This window comes from Mugil cephalus, chromosome 6, assembly GCF_022458985.1.
Source record: "Mugil cephalus isolate CIBA_MC_2020 chromosome 6, CIBA_Mcephalus_1.1, whole genome shotgun sequence".
Classification (NCBI taxonomy): domain Eukaryota; kingdom Metazoa; phylum Chordata; class Actinopteri; order Mugiliformes; family Mugilidae; genus Mugil; species Mugil cephalus.
The window spans coordinates 14242808-14264879 of record NC_061775.1 but is presented as its reverse complement, the minus strand read 5'-3'; the positions used below and the strand labels follow the sequence as shown (position 1 = coordinate 14264879).

Below are 22072 nucleotides of genomic sequence, written 5' to 3'. Positions count from 1 at the left end.
TCTGAGACCTCAGATTGCCTGTTAACTATACCCAACACGAGTTATATCTGTTTCCAAACTTCTGCAGGAACCATCAGAGCCGGTGGCAAATTTCAAAATGACTGGCCAAGATAAGGCTGTTACCAGCGGGGCACCATGACTGCCACTAGCCGGTGAGGCATGCTGAGTGGGTAGACCTCGCATCTACAAAAAAAAAAGAAAAAAAAAAGCTGAATCGAGTTCTCAAGAAGGTGCTGTCTTGTTAAATCGAGACCCGGACACAGAAGTTCTCTCATGAAAAAAGCCTTACAACCTGGTAAAGGTTAAACTTTACCCTACAGTTCTGTCATCTACTCGATGCAGAACACACACACGTTTGCACAAAACATTGCAAAAGAGTAAGTGAAAAATAAAAAAAGTAAAAATGTCCCTGGGCCCACCATTTTTTAAATTTGAATTTTCCATTTAAGCATCAAATGGAAAGTCTGAAAACAGCATTATTTTGTGTTCCGTGTCACACTTCTTTGGGACTTGCAATTCAAATGACGAGCAGACTCTGTCCTTGTAATTGTCAGTTTTCTGCACATTTTTTTTTTTTTTTTTGTCAGAAAGCTCATCATCTGATGATTTAACCTTAACCTGCAAAATACCGCTACATGTGGTCTTGACATATATCAACCCAATTTACAGTAAAGATATCAATCATCTTAACTTTATAACTTACACTTGTGTTCTGAAATTGCATTTTTCTGTATTCGTGTTGTTTTCCCCTAATGTTCATGTGTCTGAACGAGGTTGTGCAGGTCTGTGTGTGTCTCCGAGAGAAGACGTCCACCTCCTTCATGCCACCGGCCGTTTTAGATTGATTTATTCTGCGGACACTCCCTCTGCCCGACAGGCCTCGGGTCTTTGGCTCCGACTCCATCTGAGTGGTCTGTCCGTTGACCAGATAATTACCAAGTCCATCCCTATCTCCAAGGCATGTTGCAAGCCCCTGTTTGCCCTCAGGAAGGCTGACTGATCTCTCTCACACACATTTACGCTCTTGAATCCTGGAATACGCTCTTTGCAGCTCCTTCTCTTCACACGAGTCCCGGCTTCTATCCTTGGCGTGAAGTCAGAAGCTTTGCAGGGGTGTGTGTTGGATCAGCGAATGAAACGAGTGTGTCCGGGTTAAGTGTGACTTTGACACACTTTAGCGTTTTCATTTTCTTTTAAATTTGTGTTAAATGAGTTGCAAATCTCGATCTTGAATGCTAAAACGCGCCATTAGAACGAAGCGAGCTGCACTTTTGTCATTTCATGGTGTGCTTGTGTGACAGGATTTACGCCTGTTTTCCTCCAAACACAAAACTGTTTTTGTGTGTCGGGAAAGCGAAAGGCTAAACCCGCATGTGGGCCGGTACTTGCCCTTCCCTGCTCTGAACCCTAAGAGCTGAAGTTGTATCAGTTTATTACCATTATTTACTGCAATGTTTTCCTTTGTGTGCAACACAAAACCACCCATACGCTTTAGTATTATGTCTCATAATATGTGTTTTTGATGTTACTCTTGTCTATGCACATTTTTGTCCTGCACTGCACTATCAAACAGGTATTGTTAGCTGTTTCCCACATTCACTTTTCTTGCTCTGCATCGAGTCAGTTTTCACTGTCATAGTTTATGAGTTCTTTCAGTACATGGCAGGAGATTCGTCAACTCAAATTAATCATATCTCAAATGTCACCTTCCAGTTAGATGGGTTTTGTTGTTTTGATCGGTATTTAGTTACAGTTCATGGTGGCTCAGAGCTCATTGCAGTGAAGCTTGAGAAAACCCATGAAAATAGAAACTAATAACACTAATAAAGAAAGTGATGGACATGTCTCAGACACACTTGTGAATCATATGAATTAGCAGCAACTACTCAGTGGTTATAGATCGTGATTTCTGTATTATTTAAAGGTCAAAGGCATATCCAAGTCTAAAATTTAGATTTTGACCATGTGGTTGTGGAGCTTTTTAGATTAATTTTCCCCAAGGGAAACGACACTAAAGGCTTGAGTCGTTAATTGTATTTGTTTCAGAGGCCAAGCCATGACAAAATTGCCCGAGACAAAGAAGTAAAAATGTCGAAAAGTCCATATTTGTGAACAGAGCACCACTCTGTGCTTTAAACACGCACAAACACACAATCCCACTCACTGGAAAATTTGGCTTCAGCAGGTCAACACTGTCTCAATTCTTTCTTTGTCTGAGTTTTGACCATGTGGTTGTGGAACTTTTATGATTAATATTTTATTTAGATTATTATTCATTTATTTTCTCAAGTGAAAATTACACTAAAGCCTGGGGCTTGAGTGGTTTATTGTGTTTGTTTCAAAGGCCAAGCCATGACAAAATAGCCCCAGACAAAGAAATAAACATGTAAAAAAGTACCACAGTCTGTGCTTTAAACACACACACACACACACACACACACACACACTATACCACACATTTGAAAATTTGGCTTCAGCAGGTCAACATTGTCTGAATCCTTTCTTTATCCAAGTTTTGACCACGCAGGTCTTTCTTTCTCGCTCTCTGTTTCTCTCACTTTCTCAATTAGAACAAATGCCAAAAGTGTACAAAATTTCCCTGGCAATTAAATCGCAAGGCCGCAGAGGGAGAGGCGAGCGAAGCAGAACAACTTGAAATAGCTTATAGAAAGGACTCCCAGGCCCTTTAATTACACCACTATTGATTGCTATGTGCAGGTTTCCCACATTCACTAACTGCTTTTTCTTCTCAGCTCTGCATTTAATATCCAGCCACGAATGCCACTGAGATGCTTCTGCACTTAGACTCTGATTACACGTATCGGGACTTTTTATTTCGGCACACTTGTGGTTTAATATATGGGTCCAGGTGAGACTGAGAAAAAAAATGGTAATTGCCAGACTTGGTTACTATTTTTCATCTTTAGATCTACTTTCTGATCCTTTAAAAATAGTATTCTGAAATGGTTTTGCTTCTCTTATGGTCCTAAAACGTTTTACGTTTTCCTTTTTTTCTCCCACCACGTGAGAAGAGTTTCTCTTCTGTAAGTAACTTGGCAAATGAATCAAGCTTTGTAAGACTGAGCTGAGGTGTGGCAGTGCTTTGAGCTAAAAGACTCAAAATGACATTGCTAAACAAATTAAGGATGGTGGCATTTATTTGATTGCAAACCAAATTCTTGAAATTGAAAATCTGACCTTCCCTTTTGTTTGACAATTGTTAAACAATGTCAAACAAGACATTTCACTAAAAATCATTAACGTCGTTGGCGTGCTACTGGAAACGTCACCTGGGAACAAAAAGTCTGGACGTTTATTGTTTTTTACATGTGTGCCAGGATCCAGGTTTCCCAACTAGGTTTTGATCATATTCAGGATACGGCATTTACACATAACACAGACAAATTGAGTTGTTGCTACACATGTACACTACCAGTCAAAACCTTTGGACTGGCTTTAATGCAGAGATGGGCTGAAGAGCCACCGCTCCATTGATCACCCGCATCGTTGATTTGATTTTGTTTACAACAAAGTGGCTCTGATTGGTTGTCGGACAGTCCAATTGTGTGCAGTTTCTCTGTATTCATTCAAACACGTCCCATAATGAAATCCCAATGGCTTGGTACCCAACGGCTACACCAGGCGATGGAGACTCAGCATCCCTTGGGATACAGGCGTCCTGTAGCCTGATTTCTACAGGCTTGAATAGGTTTGCACATCGATGCCTTTTTTCCCATCTAAAATCCCAAGCATATTTATTTATTTCATTACTGAAATCAGAGGTGCGTCAGAGGTGAGATGCTCTCGTTTCCGTCATTGTCGGTGTTTATGTTTTGTCACTTGGCTGCAGCCTCATCAACACAGGAAGCCTGTAGCGGTCAGAAAGATGTAAGCAAGCAACAATATTCTGGTTTCTTATCATACTCCAAATAGTATAACCTGGTTTCTCAAGGGCTTATCCAGACTCTTTGAAGTGAAATATGCAAAAACACAGTCATCGGACATTTCAAAAACCAGGTCATGAGCGGTCAAGTCAATTTAAACACCCCCGTTTGCAGGTCCATTATCTGAACGTCGTGCCACAGTCGCTATACTGTGATCTATTTTATTATAAGACAAACCACACAAAATCCTGCACCTTTTTACTCAGTTAAGCTAAGCTAGGCTAATCATATCATATTATATTCGTATTTAATGCACAAATATCAAATGTCTTATTGTTCTTGTTCAGAGAACATTCAGAGAAAAAACATTCTGTCCAACTATTCTGAACACACTGGTGCTTACAAGGGACACCACGAAACACCAGGAGAAAACGATACTAAACAGTGGAACAGTGTGTTTGACATCATAATTAATTTGAGTCTCAATACATAGTGAAAAGAATAAAAAAAATAACAGGACACGTCAAATCCTCACTCACTGTTTTATTGTTGAAAATAATGCAGTCGCTGGGAATAATAGGTTTTCCGTTACATTCAGCTTGTGGAATCAGACAGTCCCTTTAAATAGTCTCATCAACTTTCAAAACTTAACTTAGAGTCACCTCTTACCTGTAGAAGCAGCCCTATCTGTAAACCCATTCATCATGAGGGAGAATTACTCCATGACAAATCTCTCTCCCCTGCTCTCTGTGCGCACGTCTGCAGATTGAATACACAAACGGGCCACATGTTCCATCCCTCCTCTTTAGCCAGAGTCATTTGTGCCAATGTCAAAAGTGATAAATGGGTTATGTGGCGCCTGTGAGAGAAAAGCAGTGAATTTTTATAATGTATTAAACAGGAGCGAGAGGGCAAGCAGAGAGGACGGCGGGGGAGGGATGGACGACGGCGGTGTAGCTGGAAAAGTGGGCTGTCAAGGCGTAGCGCTGGGCCGTAGGCAGGGGACTTCTGTCACACACAGTATGTGCCCCTGCCTCACATCTTTACTGGCACTTCGTCTATATTTCCCTCAGATATCCAGCCATCAGCCCCCCTGGAGCTCATAGCCTTCCAGCAAGGCAGTCGAGCTGGCAGACACAATACCCAGTGACCGCCCTGTCAAATGCATCATATGGCACCCCGTGCGTGTGCGCTTGAGTGTCTTCCTTTGCTGTCTTTGTGAGAGCCGCTTGGAGTTGTTCTTCAAGCTTCACATGAAGGTTTATTTTTTCACTGGCTGATTTAAAGCAATTCTTAGCTTGCCGGCATCTTCACATTTTTCTTGTGTCGTCTTAAAATGCTCCTAATAAGCTTATCGCACGCTAAGATGTAAAAAGAAATCCACCAGCTGTTGAAACTCATCAATATTCAATTCTCATATTTCTGACATAGAAATATGAGAATAAGTCTGACCAATATTTTTATTTTAGTCCAGATAAAATGATTTGCGAATCTTCCTGGCTGTCATCCATCCCGCGTGCCTTCTGGTTGACTACCGCTGTCACCTCTCTGGCAGAGACAGAGTGTATTACTTTGTGACAATATGAGATAAAGTTAAAAGAAAAAAAAATGTTGACGCTAAACGCCTGAGCGGGGGCTAAAGTAAGCTATCGCCAGCTGTCAGGTGCAGGTATTCAACAAAGTCTGAACCCTGCAAATAAAACAGCTGCAAACTCGTTCTTATTTAATGACTAATGTTACCGGGACAGTTCTGATGAGGTAAGACGTTATGGCAGCTAGGGATGTGCAATACCACTATTTTTCCTTTCAATATGATACCAAGTAATACCAAGGCTAATATCCCGATACCAATATCAATACTTTTAGATGTCTACTTGTGTATATGAAAATGATGACTTTAACAATGAAGAATTGTAAATGTAAAAATGTATGTTATACCTCTGCAGATGAAGAAACAAAGTTGACTGTATACAACAGACACTGAAATGCTATAATTAGGATAATAACATTTATGGCAGTGTGTCAGACTGGCAAGGTAACTGAATGTTATGAGGGCATTTTATTTTATATCTCATATAGAATTGAATTTTATTTAATTGATATCTTCACTTACTGGTGCCTCTGAATCTGCCTCCATTGACCCGTTTCACTCACGTTGCTCCTCCTCTACCTGCACTTTCCCACTGTGTGCGTCAGGGGAGGAGGGAACGTCAAAGGTCAGGCAGGGGAACGCGGTGGGACTTTGCAGGGTCGTTAATGTTCTCATTTTTACTAAGTGCAGTGCAACATGCCAGAAAGGCTTTGCAATTGAGTGGGACATGGATACTAACAAACGTACAAATATGTGCGTGTTAGGGGGTTTCTTGCTGAATATAAATGAAAAAGTAATAAATAAATAACAGTAATATTCTCTGGACTTTCTATCTCCCTTCTCAAACTGAAACTACTTCACTGTTAGTTCAGCTGAGTTCTGGTCACGTTGCTTTGCACATGACATCTGACTGCTACGCTGCAATGCTCTGTGCAGAATGCCTGCACAAGAAAATCTGGCAAAAGCAGCTCATGTCACTCAATTTTTCTTGGGTTTTTGCTTTTTAAATGAAATTAATATTGTAAGAGTGATAATACGCCATAAGAAGAAAATGGAATTGACGTGAAAATCCACCAGTCAATCTATCACAGATTTAAGTATGTATAGTATGTATACACACACAGACACACACACACACACACACACACACACACACACACACACACACACACACACACACACACACACACACACACACACAAACAACCATAACATTATGATCATCTGCTTAATATTGTGTAGGTCTCTCTTGTGCCTTCAACAGTTGTGACTCAGAGAATAAGACATGGTCCCTCTGAGGGCGTCCTGTGGTGTCTGGCAACAATATGTTGTTAGTGGGGGGTCTTTGGGTCCTATGGGTTGATGGGATGGTCCTCTGTGGATCAGGCTTGTTCCAGTGCATCCCCCAGATATTTGTTTGGGATCTAGTGAACTTGCAGGCCAGGTCAACTCCTTGTGCTGTTTTTTAATGTCACACTGATAACACATGTCAACCGTGTTATAAAGGAAGAACATCGTAAACATCTGTAATTGCTTCAACATAAAAGCAACTCTGTCAGTCCTTACGACAACCAGTCAACAGCAGCACAGAAGTTTAATATCAGTCATGTAAATAGTTCTGACTTGCAGTTTGTAGGGAGTAAAGCAGTGTTCAATGTCAGGGAAGCGCAATAAACAGTAGCAGTTAGTACAGCAGCAATATGAAAAGATAACAAGTTTAAGGAAACAATTTTGACTCTGACAGAAAAGCATGTAGCGTCTACAAAGTTTAAAATGTGCTTCTTTGACCTTGTTCAGAATTTAAGTTTTATACTGGCTTCCCCATCGCTGCAGTATTTACATAAGCGTTCATACAGTATCAATTAATCAAAACTGCGTTGTGTCTGTCGTGGCCTAAACTTGAGCCACTGTGGCGCTACCTTAAAGGAGGTTGTAATGTTCAGTGTTTGTTAAAACTGTACTAGAAAGGGGATGAACTGGGTATTTCAGTGAGAGGAACATCAAGGAGGATTACTCTAAGGACCACTGCAAAATAGTATAAGGTGATATTTAGTATTGCTAGACTTTGAGAGTTCATGGGTATGAGGATGTTGCCTTATAGTTCAAATATGTCACTTGAATAATACTCACCATTTGCTGCATATTCTGTTTTCAACAGTTTCAAGGACAGAAATTCCCAATTAAGAGAAAAGGATGCAGCGCCATTACACTTAAATACAGGTTGTGCCTCTGCTGGACTAATAGCCGTAACCTACACATGTTTTTTTGCAAGGTTAATTTTTATTTCTACTTCCTGCTAAAATCTGAAGCTAACCCTCTGATTCTAACCCATTCTACCTCCTGAGCTGCAGCCAATCTGACTGGTCAGGTTGGATGTTAATGCAAGGTCTGAACAGGACCTTATACATGGACATGTAGCAATCTCTCGCGATAGCCAAACCAGGTAGCAGGAATACAAGAAGGTTTTAATACCACGGGAAGAACTAGAAAAGATAAAGACGGTCAAGGCAACAGTGGTCCCCATGATGAAATGATCATCAACCAAAAATCAAACTGGAAGAGTATCTCCAACAGATCTGTCAGGAACAGCAGGGTACTAGCTAAGATGCTGCGTAGGACCCTCAAGCTCCTGGTAGAGGACCCAAGCTTGAAGTAAAGGCATACCATAAAGGGTGAAATGGGATTTCTTTTTTTTTTCTAACCTTAATATTGACATAATCGTTCTACACGGCTTAATATTCGTCTTTTTGTAATTTTGACATGTATATAAAGTAATTACCCCAAAAGATGGAACTGTTCTTACTTTCTCGCCTCATGTTCACATCTTTTCCCACTGCCCTATCATGACTGTGTGCATAACAGCAGGAAGCACAGAAAACTGGCTTTTTAAGTTGCATGTAACGTGACGATTATTATTCATTGCCACACTTCACAACCTCAGCTCTCCGTAATTGGAGAAATTGCACACGCACCACGCGGCCACAGAAATAGGAATAGGCTGATCGGAGGAGAACAAACACACCAGTGTCATGCCGACTGACCGTCACCGTACCGTGTAGGATGAAATGTACATAGCAGGTGATTTTTCATAAAATTATCAACATTGTTTTCTGCCGGAGTCACTAAGCAGTCTGCATTAACATCCTCAGCAACTCACGTGCCATTCCCAAATTGTCTTGTCTCTCTGTGGCTAAACTGTTTTTTTTTTTTTTTTCCCCAGAGCGGAAGAAGATAACGCTGACTGTTGGAAACCAATTGTCCTTCAAGAAGATTTACAATGTTGTGGGATACCTGAAAGGAAGGAGGAATCCAGGTTTGTAGAAGAAAAAAAAAAAAGTCCCCATGGCCTCAGCCATATCAGTACACAGATAAGATACAACCTCTGGCCACTAACAGGTGATGTGAATAACATTGACCATCTTGAGATAATACAACGTTCTGCTTGGAAACATTTGGACTTGACATTTGTGTGGATGTTAGACATGTACCACCTGCCTAGACCAGAGCAGGCTCCCCCATCCCATAGCAATGACACTCCTTGATGGCAGCAGCCATCCTCAGCAGGATGCAGCCTGACACGGACACACACTCAAAAATGGTTTAGGAACAACTCAAAAATCATGAAAAACTGCGCAAGGTTTTAACCTGACCTCCAAAGTCCTCAGATCTCAAACTACTATCCGTGGGATTCACTGGAACAAAGCTGGTCCACTAAGGACCTCCCATCAACCAATGGGGGCCAAAGGCCCCCAATAAGCAGACAGGCATCTTCAGAAGGTCCATGTTCATTTTGTGATGAGTCACAACTATTTTGGAGGCACAGGGGAGACCTCCACAATATTAGTCATTATGTTATACTTGATAGTTGTTTTTTTTTTTTTTTTTGCAATTACTGCAGCTACTTAGACCGAACCCATGAGGCCGTCGACGACACTAAACCACAGTTGGCGTCTGCTGGACCGTTAATAATTTGTCCTGGCATGTGTTCTTTTGTCACTGTTCGGTTCTCGCCACCTCAAGGTGTCAGAAGAGGCACATATTCCTGTTTATGCCAATAAATCTCTGCTTTGCAGAACACTCATTTACTCACCAAATCCAAAAACCTGATCTCCCTTGGTTGAGCTAAAGTTAAGCAGCTGAAATCACCGAATTGGAAGAGTACATGTAAAACATGTCCATTCTCTTACTGGTCACAGGGCTACACCCGGAGAGTTTAGTTTGTCATATGCTGAAAACTGGGAAATAAAGAGCATGACTTTGGGAGCAGTTACCAGACAACCAGCAAAGGACTCACAGAACAAAAAAGTAACTGCACACAGAAATACAAATACAGAAAGATCCCAGTTGTCAAACCATTTCGTTTTAACTGGTGAGTTTGAATATGCAGATGGACACATTTCGATATTGATTTTCATTTAAAACATTATTTTAAATGAAAAGCTTTTTGTATGTATTTACAGTTGTATAGCTTTTTGATCTTGTGAAAATTGAAAATGGTTTCTGAACATTGAATTTAGCTGTAAGTTGATGTCATTTAGTTGGAAAAGACATTTTTTGAAGGAAGGAGATATTTTTTTTTTTCTTGCAGCATTGGCATGCTATCATCAGCAACAACTGAACACTTCACATTGGCCTCTCAGTGACAAAGCAAATTATGGGAACTCAATGTAAGAGCACCCCTGCACTCCACAAATATCCTGCCTCTGAAGGAGTTTATTAAATACAGGTCGACTGAATGAGTTATGTTACTGTATTCATGCCCAGAGCTCTGGTGCCTTTGCAGGTTAGAAGTGATCAGCAGTTCACAGGCCCATCGCAGTTGGTTTAACTAAAATGTTTCACCCTCATTCAACCCCCTTTTTTTTTCTTATCAAATCCTCACTACACACTATGTATATTCATTTATATATGTGTGTGTGTGTGTGTGTGTTTCATCGTCATTGATAAATGTACCCTAATGAAAGTTCTCTTTAAATATTTACACACTTTTCTGGATTGACTCTTCCACTTCCTGTCTGCACTTTTCTCTCCGACCACTGTAACTTTTCCGAAAGTTACATCTGGCAAATCCAAATTAGTCAGCGGCACATCACTAACCACAGTAATTTGTTGAAGATTAGTGCAACACGGTCGCGTGCACCGTGCAGATGCATCGATGGGCAAATCTTGCATCTTCGCCGTTTTCGCCAGGACTTCCGAAGCTTAAGCCGTTCTGCTTTTGCGGAGGGTAATCTGGTATCTGGAGCTCGTACGTATTTGTCTCAGATAACTTCATCATTCTCATGTTCCAGTGCATGCTTTCATGTAATGCTACTCGCAATCAGCACAAACAAAACACATTTCGTTATCCGAGCACTGCGAGGGCATCTTTTCTTAGTAATGGTCTGCGCTACATGTGAACACCAGGTGCTGGCGCATCATGTTACGTTTGCTAAGCTAATAGAAGCAAACTTTTTTACTGTGCCACAGATTTATTCATTGCGACAAGGAGACAGTAGTGTCATCATGTGTGATGCACCTGATGATTAAAACCTTCGGCACAGAAAAAAGATGGCCTCTGTGACTTATATTACACTGTAAAGTTTTTCATATGATAAAAAGCAAGATATGTAAAGCTTGTTACTGAGGATAGTTCTTTGATCAGCAAATAAATGTACAGGTAGGCAAGTTATTTTATTTATATAAGCTCTGTTTATTCTGAAATAGACTGGAACATAAAATAGGACCCACTACAACTCACAAGAAGAGCTGAGTTCATATTAGCATTTGATTGATGGTAGAAAAGAAATATGTGCATCGTTGCATCAAAAACACAACTTTTTATTAGTGTTCTTAGATTTCTTAGTGTTGTTTGAACAAAGCAAGGATTTTTAAGACCATCTAGCTCTTGGATATTGTCACGGGCATTTTTCCTCTATTACCGTGGCCCAACTTTTAATTATTTGGGTTGAAATGATTAAAAATAAATATTTGACAGCTGGCACAGTGTAGGAAAGGCTCCAGCCTCCCCGCGACCCTCTAGAGGACAGTGGTTTATAGAAGATGAGAATGAGAAAAATAAATATTTATCAGCATGTTCATTTGACCACAATAGAATAAATAATAGCCTTCAGTCATGTTTGTGTTCCTCTTATGCATCTTGAGAATCCAGAGATAAAATGTCTACTAATCTTTTAATTCTGCGCTGTGCTCTACCGGCTCCTGAAGGAGGCATCTGGTTAAATGAGATGCAGTGTTTCCCTGCTAGTTTCAAACTCCACCTGCCTGCTATTTACAGCTTTTTACTGCTATTTACTTTAATATATGTATTTTTTTATTTTTTTTTTCGCTTGCTAAATGTTTTCCAAATGCAGATGAAAAATTATTGTGAAAATGGATTTCTGGAGCTGTACGTGCAAAACATGTTTTTCTTCCTATCACCACGCGGCCGCGTCAGCTCGGGTCACTCCAAACATGCAGTGTGACGTCTTTTAATTAAACGGCTACACGGCCGTTTCTGCCCTCATCTTTTTTTAATTGTCATGCTGTAGAGGATGAGCTTCATTTTGTCCTTGCTTCACCCCCGCTGCCTCCCTCTTTACCCGCTCTCCTCTCCGCCGATGTGACGCTACTGTACCTGTTCTGCCCACTCACTGGTGGAAAATTGCCCCGCTGATTTACAGTGTGATATTAAGCAAGCATAATGGGCCACTAAAGCAGATAATAAGGGCCACAAATCTTTGCAAGGAGCGACATTTTAACTGGTTGTTGCCATTTGATCATATGTCTGTTCCACACTTGACCCTAAACAGAATGAATATTCATGCATGTTCGCAATGGGCCATTTTGAATCAATCCTGTGCTTATTTTTATAAGCACAGGCAGAGTGTGGATAGGCATACTGCAACATCAAAGCTGCCTTGTACTTTCAGCCAGAGGCGAGGCGTGGCCACCTATGCTCTAGTATGAAAGACATGAAATAAGCTCATAAATATGCAATTCTATACAAGCAGTCGTACAAAACAGATTCAGAACGTTTTAACTACAACAAAGGGTAGAAAGTGCCTGAAACGTCTGCAAATAGAAGGAATGTATAAGGTACAACAGCTCCGTGGTGTTGATGTTGCAGACTTTCTCTATTTCAATGGGTTGATTACTTCTCATCCTTCTGTAAGATGCCATATGTTAAGTCCAGCCTTTGAGTGTGCTGGACTGTAGATGTAACAAGAGGAACAAGAAAGAACAGAACAATAACAGATTATAAGGTTAAATGCATAGACGTGACATTTGGCTGGAAAATCACTGGGACTGGAAAATCAATATGATACGCCAATCAGGTGTTGACTTGGCCTCCAAATTTACTAGATCCCAAACTGATCAAGTGTCTGTGGAATGAACTGGAACAAGTCTGACTCACAGAGGCCCCTCCCTTCAACCCATAAGACCCAAAGCCCAAACCCACCACAGGAACCCCCTTAGAAGACCCATGTCCATTCTCTGATGGAGGGGAGACCTACACAATATTAGGAAGGTGGTTATAATGTTATGATTGATCGGTGCGCGTGCAAGTCAAATTTCACAAGCAACCCTGTATTATAAAGAATTAAGAAGAGTTCTTAGCAAACGTTTATAGCTTTCAGAGGAACAAAACACTGGCCAATGGCCTAAATATTCGGTTAAATCTAAAGAAAACTCTCCGCCATCAATGACACCGAACCACAGCGGTGCCTGCTGAACAGTTAATAATTTGTCCTGGCCTAAGGGCAGCAAAACATGACTTTATGTCCTCAGCGATTTTTCTTTAATTACTCTTTCTTATAAATGATTCATTTAACCTTCCGTGCGTTAATCTCTTCTGCACAATACACATACCCCAGTAGTTTACGGTAATCGTCGATGTGATTTACCCTAGAAGCTCTCGCACGGCGCAGCAATACGTTGTCAGACTCCTGGGCTAAGCTAGCAGGTTTCTCTAAGCACCTCTTTTCTCATACAGAGTCATCAGTGCTCTGTGTTGCAGTGATGAGGTTTGCTCTGTTCCTCTCGTTGCCTGCAGGAAGCTTCTTTGCACATCCATACTCCATCACTCTGTCTTTGTGGAGAATGTAAGGCATACAAAGAAGCCTGAAGCATTCGTGTTTGTGTGTGTGTGTCTGTAAAACCACACTTTTGCGCTGTTCGCGAACCCCTTTGTGCTACTTCCACCGAGCTACACTGCTACATCTGTACACGATTTTGTAAATCTGTTTAGTTTTGTAATCCAGTATTCGCATCTTCTTTGTACTTGATACAACGGTGTATATGTTTAGCTGAACGTTAAATGTAGGCTTTTTAGTGTGTGTAGTTATAATATACAAAAAGGAGTCGTTCTTTAAAACATGTTACTTCTAAGGGAAATGTTTAAGTGTCAGCATTCTGAAAATTAATGGTAGGTGACATGAAAAGTGTTAAGAAATGGCTCCGTGATGGAATTTGTCCCTGCACCGGCTTAGTAGTCCGTTCTAAAAAGCAGTAAAGAAGACAAACAATATCTGATTTCACTCGTTCCCATGTAAAACACGCCTGCTGCCTTAGAAATGTGAGTAAGCTCAACTGAAAGAAACCCTCTGTGCAACTCAAAAAAAGCTAAGTTATAACCATCAGTTGTTATTGTTCATTGTTTCAATTTATTATCCATTTTATCTGGTCAAATAAACTCACAATTCCTCAGTATTTCAACTCACATTTCCGAGTTAATCAATTACGGTAACTAAATTCATACCAGCTGCCATTTTAAGTTGAGAGCACTAATGTTTTTGTTTCTGCTTGGATTTCTAATCGTGACGACTAAGGGCAAGTTTTATTATTACGTTTATTTCAGACATATTCAACTCACATCTTGCGAGAAATACAACATTTATTTTATTTAAGCCGTTTAGAGAGGGGGAAATTAAAATTTGATCAACCAAAAACAGCCACTTTGTAATGGTAGGTAAACAGGATGTAAAGGACGTTTATGATGCCAATATTGACGTTGCGACACCATGGTTTAATCTCTTATTGTACAGCCTTGTTAAAGGTATCGCCCTTTTATAGTAATTGCTGTAATTAAAAAATGCAAAAATGGCGGCAGCCTTCCCAGTTTTCAAATCTTATCACTATTCCTCCTCCTCCTCCTCCTCCATCCATCCTCCCCAATCACTGTACATTTAAGAAGGCTAACGACAATAGGGATTCATAAAAAATAATTGTAAACAGCATATATCAGGACTGTGTTGTTGCAGTCGTGCCCGACGCAGACATCGTTTCAGAGATCTCCACCAGCAGATACTAGCTGCCTGGCACGTATTCGCCCCAGCACGGTGGTTTGTTGTGTGGCGCTTCTCAAAACTCAAAAGCTTTATTATCCCGCGGAACATTATGAGGACAATTGCAAGTCATTTGATGGTCCGCCGTAATTACTGGAAATGGCACAATCATGACCGGTGTAATGACCTCAGGAAGTTGGGCGCAGGTGCAAATGTTGCCAGGCAGTTTACTGTAGGTGGTTGTAAACAGGTGGATTGGTGGATGCAGCGTGTCTGGAGGTAGGACTGAAGCTGAAACTGTGACGGGTGAAGAGCTAAATCAAATAAAAGGCGAGGCAGAAGGCAACAAGACCCTCCTAAAACAATCCCTGGCTCTGGAAACTATTGGCGCTGCTCATGTCTCTGCTCTGCTGTTACTGAGTGTGAGCCATTGATGCCAGCGTCTGTGGACGAAAGCGACCCCTGCTATGAAGCACAACACAATCATTCGCAGCGCCGGCGAATGTTGCCGGTCTGGCGATGGTGTTTCAACAAATTACGGCGGGTCATTTTGTGAGCTGGATGTCTCATTTGCCACAACCTTTGTAACACCACCGATTGCTGGATAAAAAGCTGTCCGCAGCCGTCCTCTCCGCTGACCTAATCACTGTGCATTAGGTCGCCCTAGATGGAGGGAAAACAATGCTGTTAGCAAAATGACCATTTCAGGCATTACAGGAGGCCAATTTCTGGGGTCCGATTCAAAAGTAAAGGTTTAATGGGAAGGCGAAAATGATGTTTTTTGCATAGCTGGAGGGAACTTGCATTAGCTGCCCTGATACGTTACGCCTGCGCCTTGATTTGATGATGATTTGGGTGTCTTTCAACTTGGAACAACATGTCAAGTTGAATGTCTGAATGAAAACAAAGTCAAAAGGGATGACGAGATGTAAATATTATATGCAGATGTGTGCGACAGTGGCACAGATATGGGACGATATATATACATTTAACTGTAAGTGTTCTATGGGCAACTTGTAGTCAGGCTGAAAGGTTCTTTTGTTTCAGTTTAGGTTCTTTATATACAATATCTTCCTGTAGCATGGATGTCAGCAGTAATATTTATAATATCCAGCACATCAACTGAGAGACTATTTCTGCTTTGCTTAGACAATGGAAAACCTGCATATAACACACGACACTTATCCCCACTTACAGACATGCTGCTCAGTCTGGGAGAGTGGCACTCTCTTACCACTTTATTTCCCCTTTCTTCTTCTCTAACATAAATAACTCTCTCTTGTTGTTTTGTTGTAGTTTCCAGCAGACTCTGTGTACAACTGCTGGGAAGAAACATGCCATATGGTTCAAATGGATTGGACAATTGGGACCATTCTTGATCCCAATTTGTAGTGCGTACATGGACAAGTGAATGAATGAGTGCCTGGCCAAGTATTCATACTGTCAGCCTTGCCAATAAGACAGCTGAAACAGATTCATTTACAAAATGTGGATGGTACACTCAACTATTTACCATAGACCGATGCAACTGTGGGTGATTACTCAAATTCAATCTTCAAATCCAATTTTCCCGGTACCACCTGTCTATGTTTGTGGCACATCAGTAATTTCAGTGTCAGTGACACCAGTGTACCAATCAGTGAGTCATATGCAGTGCATCCAAACACCGAAAGTCACTTCATGAAAGAAGTTACTGGCATTTTCCTCTTTTTTCAACACACATATTTCTATGAGTTATCAGATACAGGTGACTCTTGAACTGAACTAGACAAGAACAGGAAAACTGAAATAGTTTCACCACCTCACTTCACTTCCTCACTTTCCTTCCTTCATACACACTACGTGTGTGACGTATTAATCACTGCATTCCGATGGACGAATGCTCAAATGAAAGAAAATAGCTTCCTTTTCTTTTTCATTTTCAGATCGCTACGTGCTGGTTGGCAGTCGCCATGACAGCGACCAGGGGAGTGGGACTTCAGCCATTATGAATCAGCTCATTGCGGCGCTAACCGAGCAGACCAAGCGAGGATGGGTGCCGGACCGTACCACTGTGTTTTGCTCGTGGGGAGGCTCAGCCCTGGGGAACATTGGATCCTATGAGTGGGGAAAGGTCAGCGAGCACAAGACCATCTGCTTTATTAAATGTCAGCTTTGAGGTCAGAGGTAGAACCTTCTGGAATGATTTAAACTGATGTGAAAATGGAGAAACCCAGGCAGTGCCATCACAGATATATATATGTGTGTGTATATATATATACATATATATATATATATATAAAATTATAGCACACTACATACCACAAAAGGATCACCATACATGTAGAGAAACCTTTTCATTTTGTCAGAGGGCAATTAAGCCGTTAGTGAGGTAACTTCCAGCAGCCATATTAAAGATGAAGTTGATGGATGATACCGTGCAGCAGCAGCAGCCTGTGCTGACACGCGAGTGGATGAAATTTTGCTAAACCTTTCGTAACGTACTGAGCCCAGTGAGGGTTTAACCCTTCGACTGATCATTGTAAAAGTTTTAGAAATAAGGAACATCTCGGATACAAACTACTAGTTGACTTCTTGTCTTAATACACAGTTCTCCATAGTCTCTCTTGCTCTCTATAGTGCTTATAATTCCACTTTATGTTGTAATCCTCAAATATTAGCTACGGTGCATAATATATTCCAATAATGAAATGCCATTTGAACACTTAACATTAATTTGAATAATCACTGTTAATATCGATGTATGCACAGTCACATTTGGGGCTGAGCTTAAATCACTTAATTTCAGCGTGCTTCACGTTCTTTACTGTGTCTATTTGTCTATCTATACTAAACAAAACAGCATCACATTGTCTTCATTCACTTTCTCACCTCGCAATTTTATTACGACTGTGGTCCTTTTTTTCCCCCACATCTCTTTCAAAGTACAAGCCATATAATTCACAGTACAACAGGCTGAATATAAGCTAAAGATCATACTCATAATGAACAGAGAACAATGCTGCGCTATTAAGATAAATTACGGCCGATCGCTATACATGAGAATGAAAGACGATGTGAGCCCCGCGTCATCCTTTTATCTTCTCCTAATTAAAGGGTGGCGAATGACCACACTTTTATTTTGAAACTGGTTATGGTGAAGGTGGATTCATGAAAGAATTAACACAATGCAGTGATGGGGTTGTTAGGTTTTAGTCTTGGCAGGACCCAGACTTCAGCGTACTTGAGTGAGTTTATTAAAAACCAGGGTTCGGGAGAGTTTCAGACTGTGAGCGGTTGTCGCAGTTTGAGTAAACCAAGAGCTGGAGTGTGACACGCAGGCATTTTTTAAAAATGCGCCTGAAAGAGTGGCTGCATGTCACCAGTAGCTCCATGAAGAGTAACCTTTTTAGGGTATTATTAGTGTGTTACTGGTTGTTGTTGTCTGACTTTATCTGGGCCTTGAACCAATCAAACTAGTTTTTGTCGTTTACGTCTTTTTGTGCCGTTTTTGTTTTGTTTTTACTGGACTTTTTTGTTTTTTGGGCTGTGTCGTTAGTCGTTGGTTGTGGCGTTCGGCGGCACGGCCGTTGTGTCCGGTGGCGTATTCCAGAGATCACCTGCTAGCATTGTCCGTGTCCCCTGAGATGCCCGGAGTGAGGCCTGAGATTCCCTCCGAACTTCAGAAGAAGGGCTGGGGATGCCCGACTGGACTTGGAGGTGGAGGAGCGGAGAAAGAGGCGGAGGTTCGGGTCGGCGGTGCTGTCTGTCCTCATGGGGAACGTGAGGTCTTTGGCAGCAGGATGGATGGACTGCGTGTGCTTGATGGGACCCAGAGGGAGTGTGTCATGAGAAGTGCTTTGGAGACCTGGTTCATAGGACCTCAGTACGTCTGTGCCCGGCTTCAGACCCTACACACTCCGTTTTTAGTTTACGTGCCTCCCTCAGCAACAAGGAAACACCATGAGACACGATCCATGCCGCTGTTGCTATGCAACAGGCCAAGCAACCACATCACCTTGGACACTGTTTTGCCAGCTACTTTTGTATATTTGTTCATAATACTAATTCTGTAAATTTTTTGATTACACTGTTAATTTTTATTTTACTGTAATTTAATCTTTTATGTCTCTTGTGGTTTTTATGAGTGTTTACTTTCATGTGCAACGAAGCTACAGTGACTAAGTCATTTCCCTCCTGGATCATTAAATCTGTGGAAATATCGTCCAAAGGGAGAGCTGCTAGGTGGCACCAGAGTTACCAAAAAGCAGCCATTCACAGGAAACTCTGACGAAGCATTGGACATTCAAAGCCGAGACGGACGAAGTGGCATGATTTCGCCTACTTGGTCGTAGTTACACGCCATATTGAGTCGCTGTTGCACATCTCTCCAGAGCCTTTCTCCCCAGGAAGCAGCATTTGTCAGGTCAGGTGAATCAACAAAGGTTTTCATCGATTTCTGGCAGTTCCAGTATTGATAAAGCAGGCTGAGACAGAGCAGAGTCGTGTAAGATAAGGCCTGTGGACATGCAGAGGTCGGCCGACAAACAGCTGACAGTGGCCCCGGTCTGTTACGTCCAGTGTTGACTAAAAATCTGGATACATTGTTCAAAGGAAGGAAGAATAAAGCTAGGCAGAGGAAAGGCTAAATTTGAACCAAATAAAACTTGTCGATCAGAACAAAAATTGTAAACACGTAAAAATGTAAAAAAAATGCTGTTGAGACAAACTGCAAAGAAGATAAATTAAGATAAGAGTGAAGCTAAGAGATGAAGCGAATAAACAGTGATAAGAGAGCGCTAGCTACGGATTCAGCTTTTATCATCTGTGAGGAGACTGGGTGGGCACTCAAGTGTTGCCATGGTTACATATATTTTTTTGACCTAATTTCTGGAAGCTGTTTAGATGTGGCTGTATACGGATACATAATATGTTTGCATCTTCACCACAACCAAGTCAACAAAAGTGAAACAAATTACAACACAACAAGTATAATTCAGTTTACTTTAGTTTATTAGTACGATGTGAACAGTAAAGAAAGTTTTTTTTTTTAGTTCTGGCCATGTTAAAACACATCTTCTCCTCATCCTGTGGGTTCAGTGCAGTCTTTCCTTTCAAACATGAAACTGGTCCTCTCCAAATCCTGCTGTGAATTAAAGTTGGACGGCAGTTCTGGGGTCCGTGTCCTTTTTGGTTTTTGTGCTTACGGTGCGTGGGTCATTTTTATTTCACCTCAGCTCACCAGTACTTGGATCAGATGTCTGCTACAGTAGGAATACGCTGCTGCAGTCAAACAATGTTAAATTATTATTTGCAAAATTGTCTCCTATGTATTCTTCATGGAACTGTCAGACTGGCCTAATATTTCATTTCAAGTTTAATCGAATGTATCTGAAAATGAAATTACATTGCGAGCCGAAAACAGAAGCGCTGGGCAATGAAGCTGTGACAGGGGCAGTAATCAAGGCAAGCTGGAAGGAGTTTCTCTGGACTTAATGATGACAATTATTCAGTGACTAGGAAATGATGATAACCTGTGCATGTGTGTGTTCCCTCCAGGATAACAGTGTTGTCCTACAGAGCAGTGCAGTGGCCTACGTCAGTCTGAACGCTCCAGTCAGGGGGACCGAGACCCTCCGAGCCACGGCCTCGCCGACGCTGCTGCAGCTCACTTCGGACATACAGAGGGTAACTATTACGTCAAACCGCTTGTGCTGCATTTCACCGCAACTCAAAGCACCACGAATCATCAGCCTGATGCACAGTGTACAAGATAATTATAAATAAGCTGCTGACATCACTGCAACTCAACAGTGGCTCCAACACTGCTGATATGCTTGATAAGCTTTGGAGTCAGTGGACTTTCTATAAAAATGGTTGTAGTTCCTACACATTTCCTACATTAATAAATATATAAATAAATAATATCTAGAGTAAATAGTCCTCCAATTGTATGTTTAAACATACACAGATCGAGCATGACATTATTACCACCTCCCTAATATTGTGTAGGTCTCCCTTATGCCTCCAAACAGTTGTTGGTTTGGGTCCTATGGCTTGAAGGAAGGTAAAACAGATACTTGATGAGTTTGGGATGAATTTGGACCGTGAACGTTCTCCGTCACCCATCGACGTCCCAATTTTTTAATCCTCTCTCTTCGCTCCCCTTTCATTCTTGCTCTGTTTGACACGATACCTAAAACAATAATGAGTGCAGCGTCATCCTGAGAACTGGAGGAGACTTTGTTCTTTAAAGTATGCCACACTGTTCCTGCGAAAGGCGGAGGATGAAACTCTTGGTGTGATCTAAATAAAACTAAGTTCCCTCTTACCCCATCCCACTCTTAACATTCACGCACGCTCTGCGACGGCCATTCTACTGATTAAGTATAGCAGCTTTATGATTCAGCCTCCCAAACTGTCTCTTTATTCCATCCTGGGGGTGTTTTTGCAGATATGATCAGCCCTCGCAGACATGTTCACCCCAACTTTTAAACCATCTCCTTAAACTTGGAAAACTTTTGCCTCTAAAAAAAAAAAAATAATAAATTAAAAAAAACATACCTCATCACCATTCTCTCTCATTTCCTTCCTCCGCCTCTTCTTTTTTTTTAGTTTTTCTCCTTCTCCCTTAAGCACTACATCCCTCTCTTTCCACCTTGCTCACTCTTCTTCTATCACCTCCTAATCTCCCCTTTCATCAGCAGCAGACTCTGGATCTCACACCCTTTTATTTTCCTCATTAAAATCTTCCCCTCTCTTCTTTTCTTCCTTCTTTCTTTGTCTCCCCGGGTCATGCTCTATAGTATTTTTATTTGTGTCTTCACATTAGTCATCCATCAAGGTTCAACTTTCTGCCGGGTGCAGACGAAGCTACAGGAGGTCAGGAGTGGACAGATAGAGGAGTTCAATGTCACTTTATTACCGTGCTCTACCATGAAGTAATTAGCAGAAATGGCCCGGTCTACCTGTCACATTCCGCTGTAATGAAGCCACAGACAGCCTCTGCCAAAGACATATAAAGAGAGAACTAAATGAGACAGAGAGGGAGGAATTTCTACTTTTAATTTTTCTTCAATAAAATATGAATAAAATAAAGTTTCAAAAATTCTGCTGTACTTTAAGGAATCAGTTCTATCTGACCCTTATGCTCAGACACTATCTGCACTGTATATAAATGCAAATGGGACGTTGGTTGTGTGGTAAATACTTCAAAAGGAATTTACGAGAGCTTGTAGAGAATCCACATTAGTTGCGTTGGCTTTATCTTCATTGCCCGAGGATGATATTTAACTCAACTTGACACTTATTAAAATTCAAATCTTGCTACTGTTAATGTAATCGGCTACATA

At 41.2% G+C, this 22072-nt stretch overlaps 1 protein-coding gene across 1 annotated transcript in view; it reads left to right on the top strand.

Moving 5' to 3' along the window:
- The window catches only part of LOC125009939 (inactive N-acetylated-alpha-linked acidic dipeptidase-like protein 2), a 284469-nt gene that overhangs the window by 128285 nt on the left and 134112 nt on the right, over window positions 1-22072 (top strand). The window contains exons 8-10 of the mRNA XM_047588201.1: window positions 8696-8788; window positions 16667-16854; window positions 20280-20408. Of these exons, the coding sequence (XP_047444157.1) occupies window positions 8696-8788; window positions 16667-16854; window positions 20280-20408 (410 nt within the window). The remainder of the gene's footprint in view (window positions 1-8695; window positions 8789-16666; window positions 16855-20279; window positions 20409-22072) is intronic.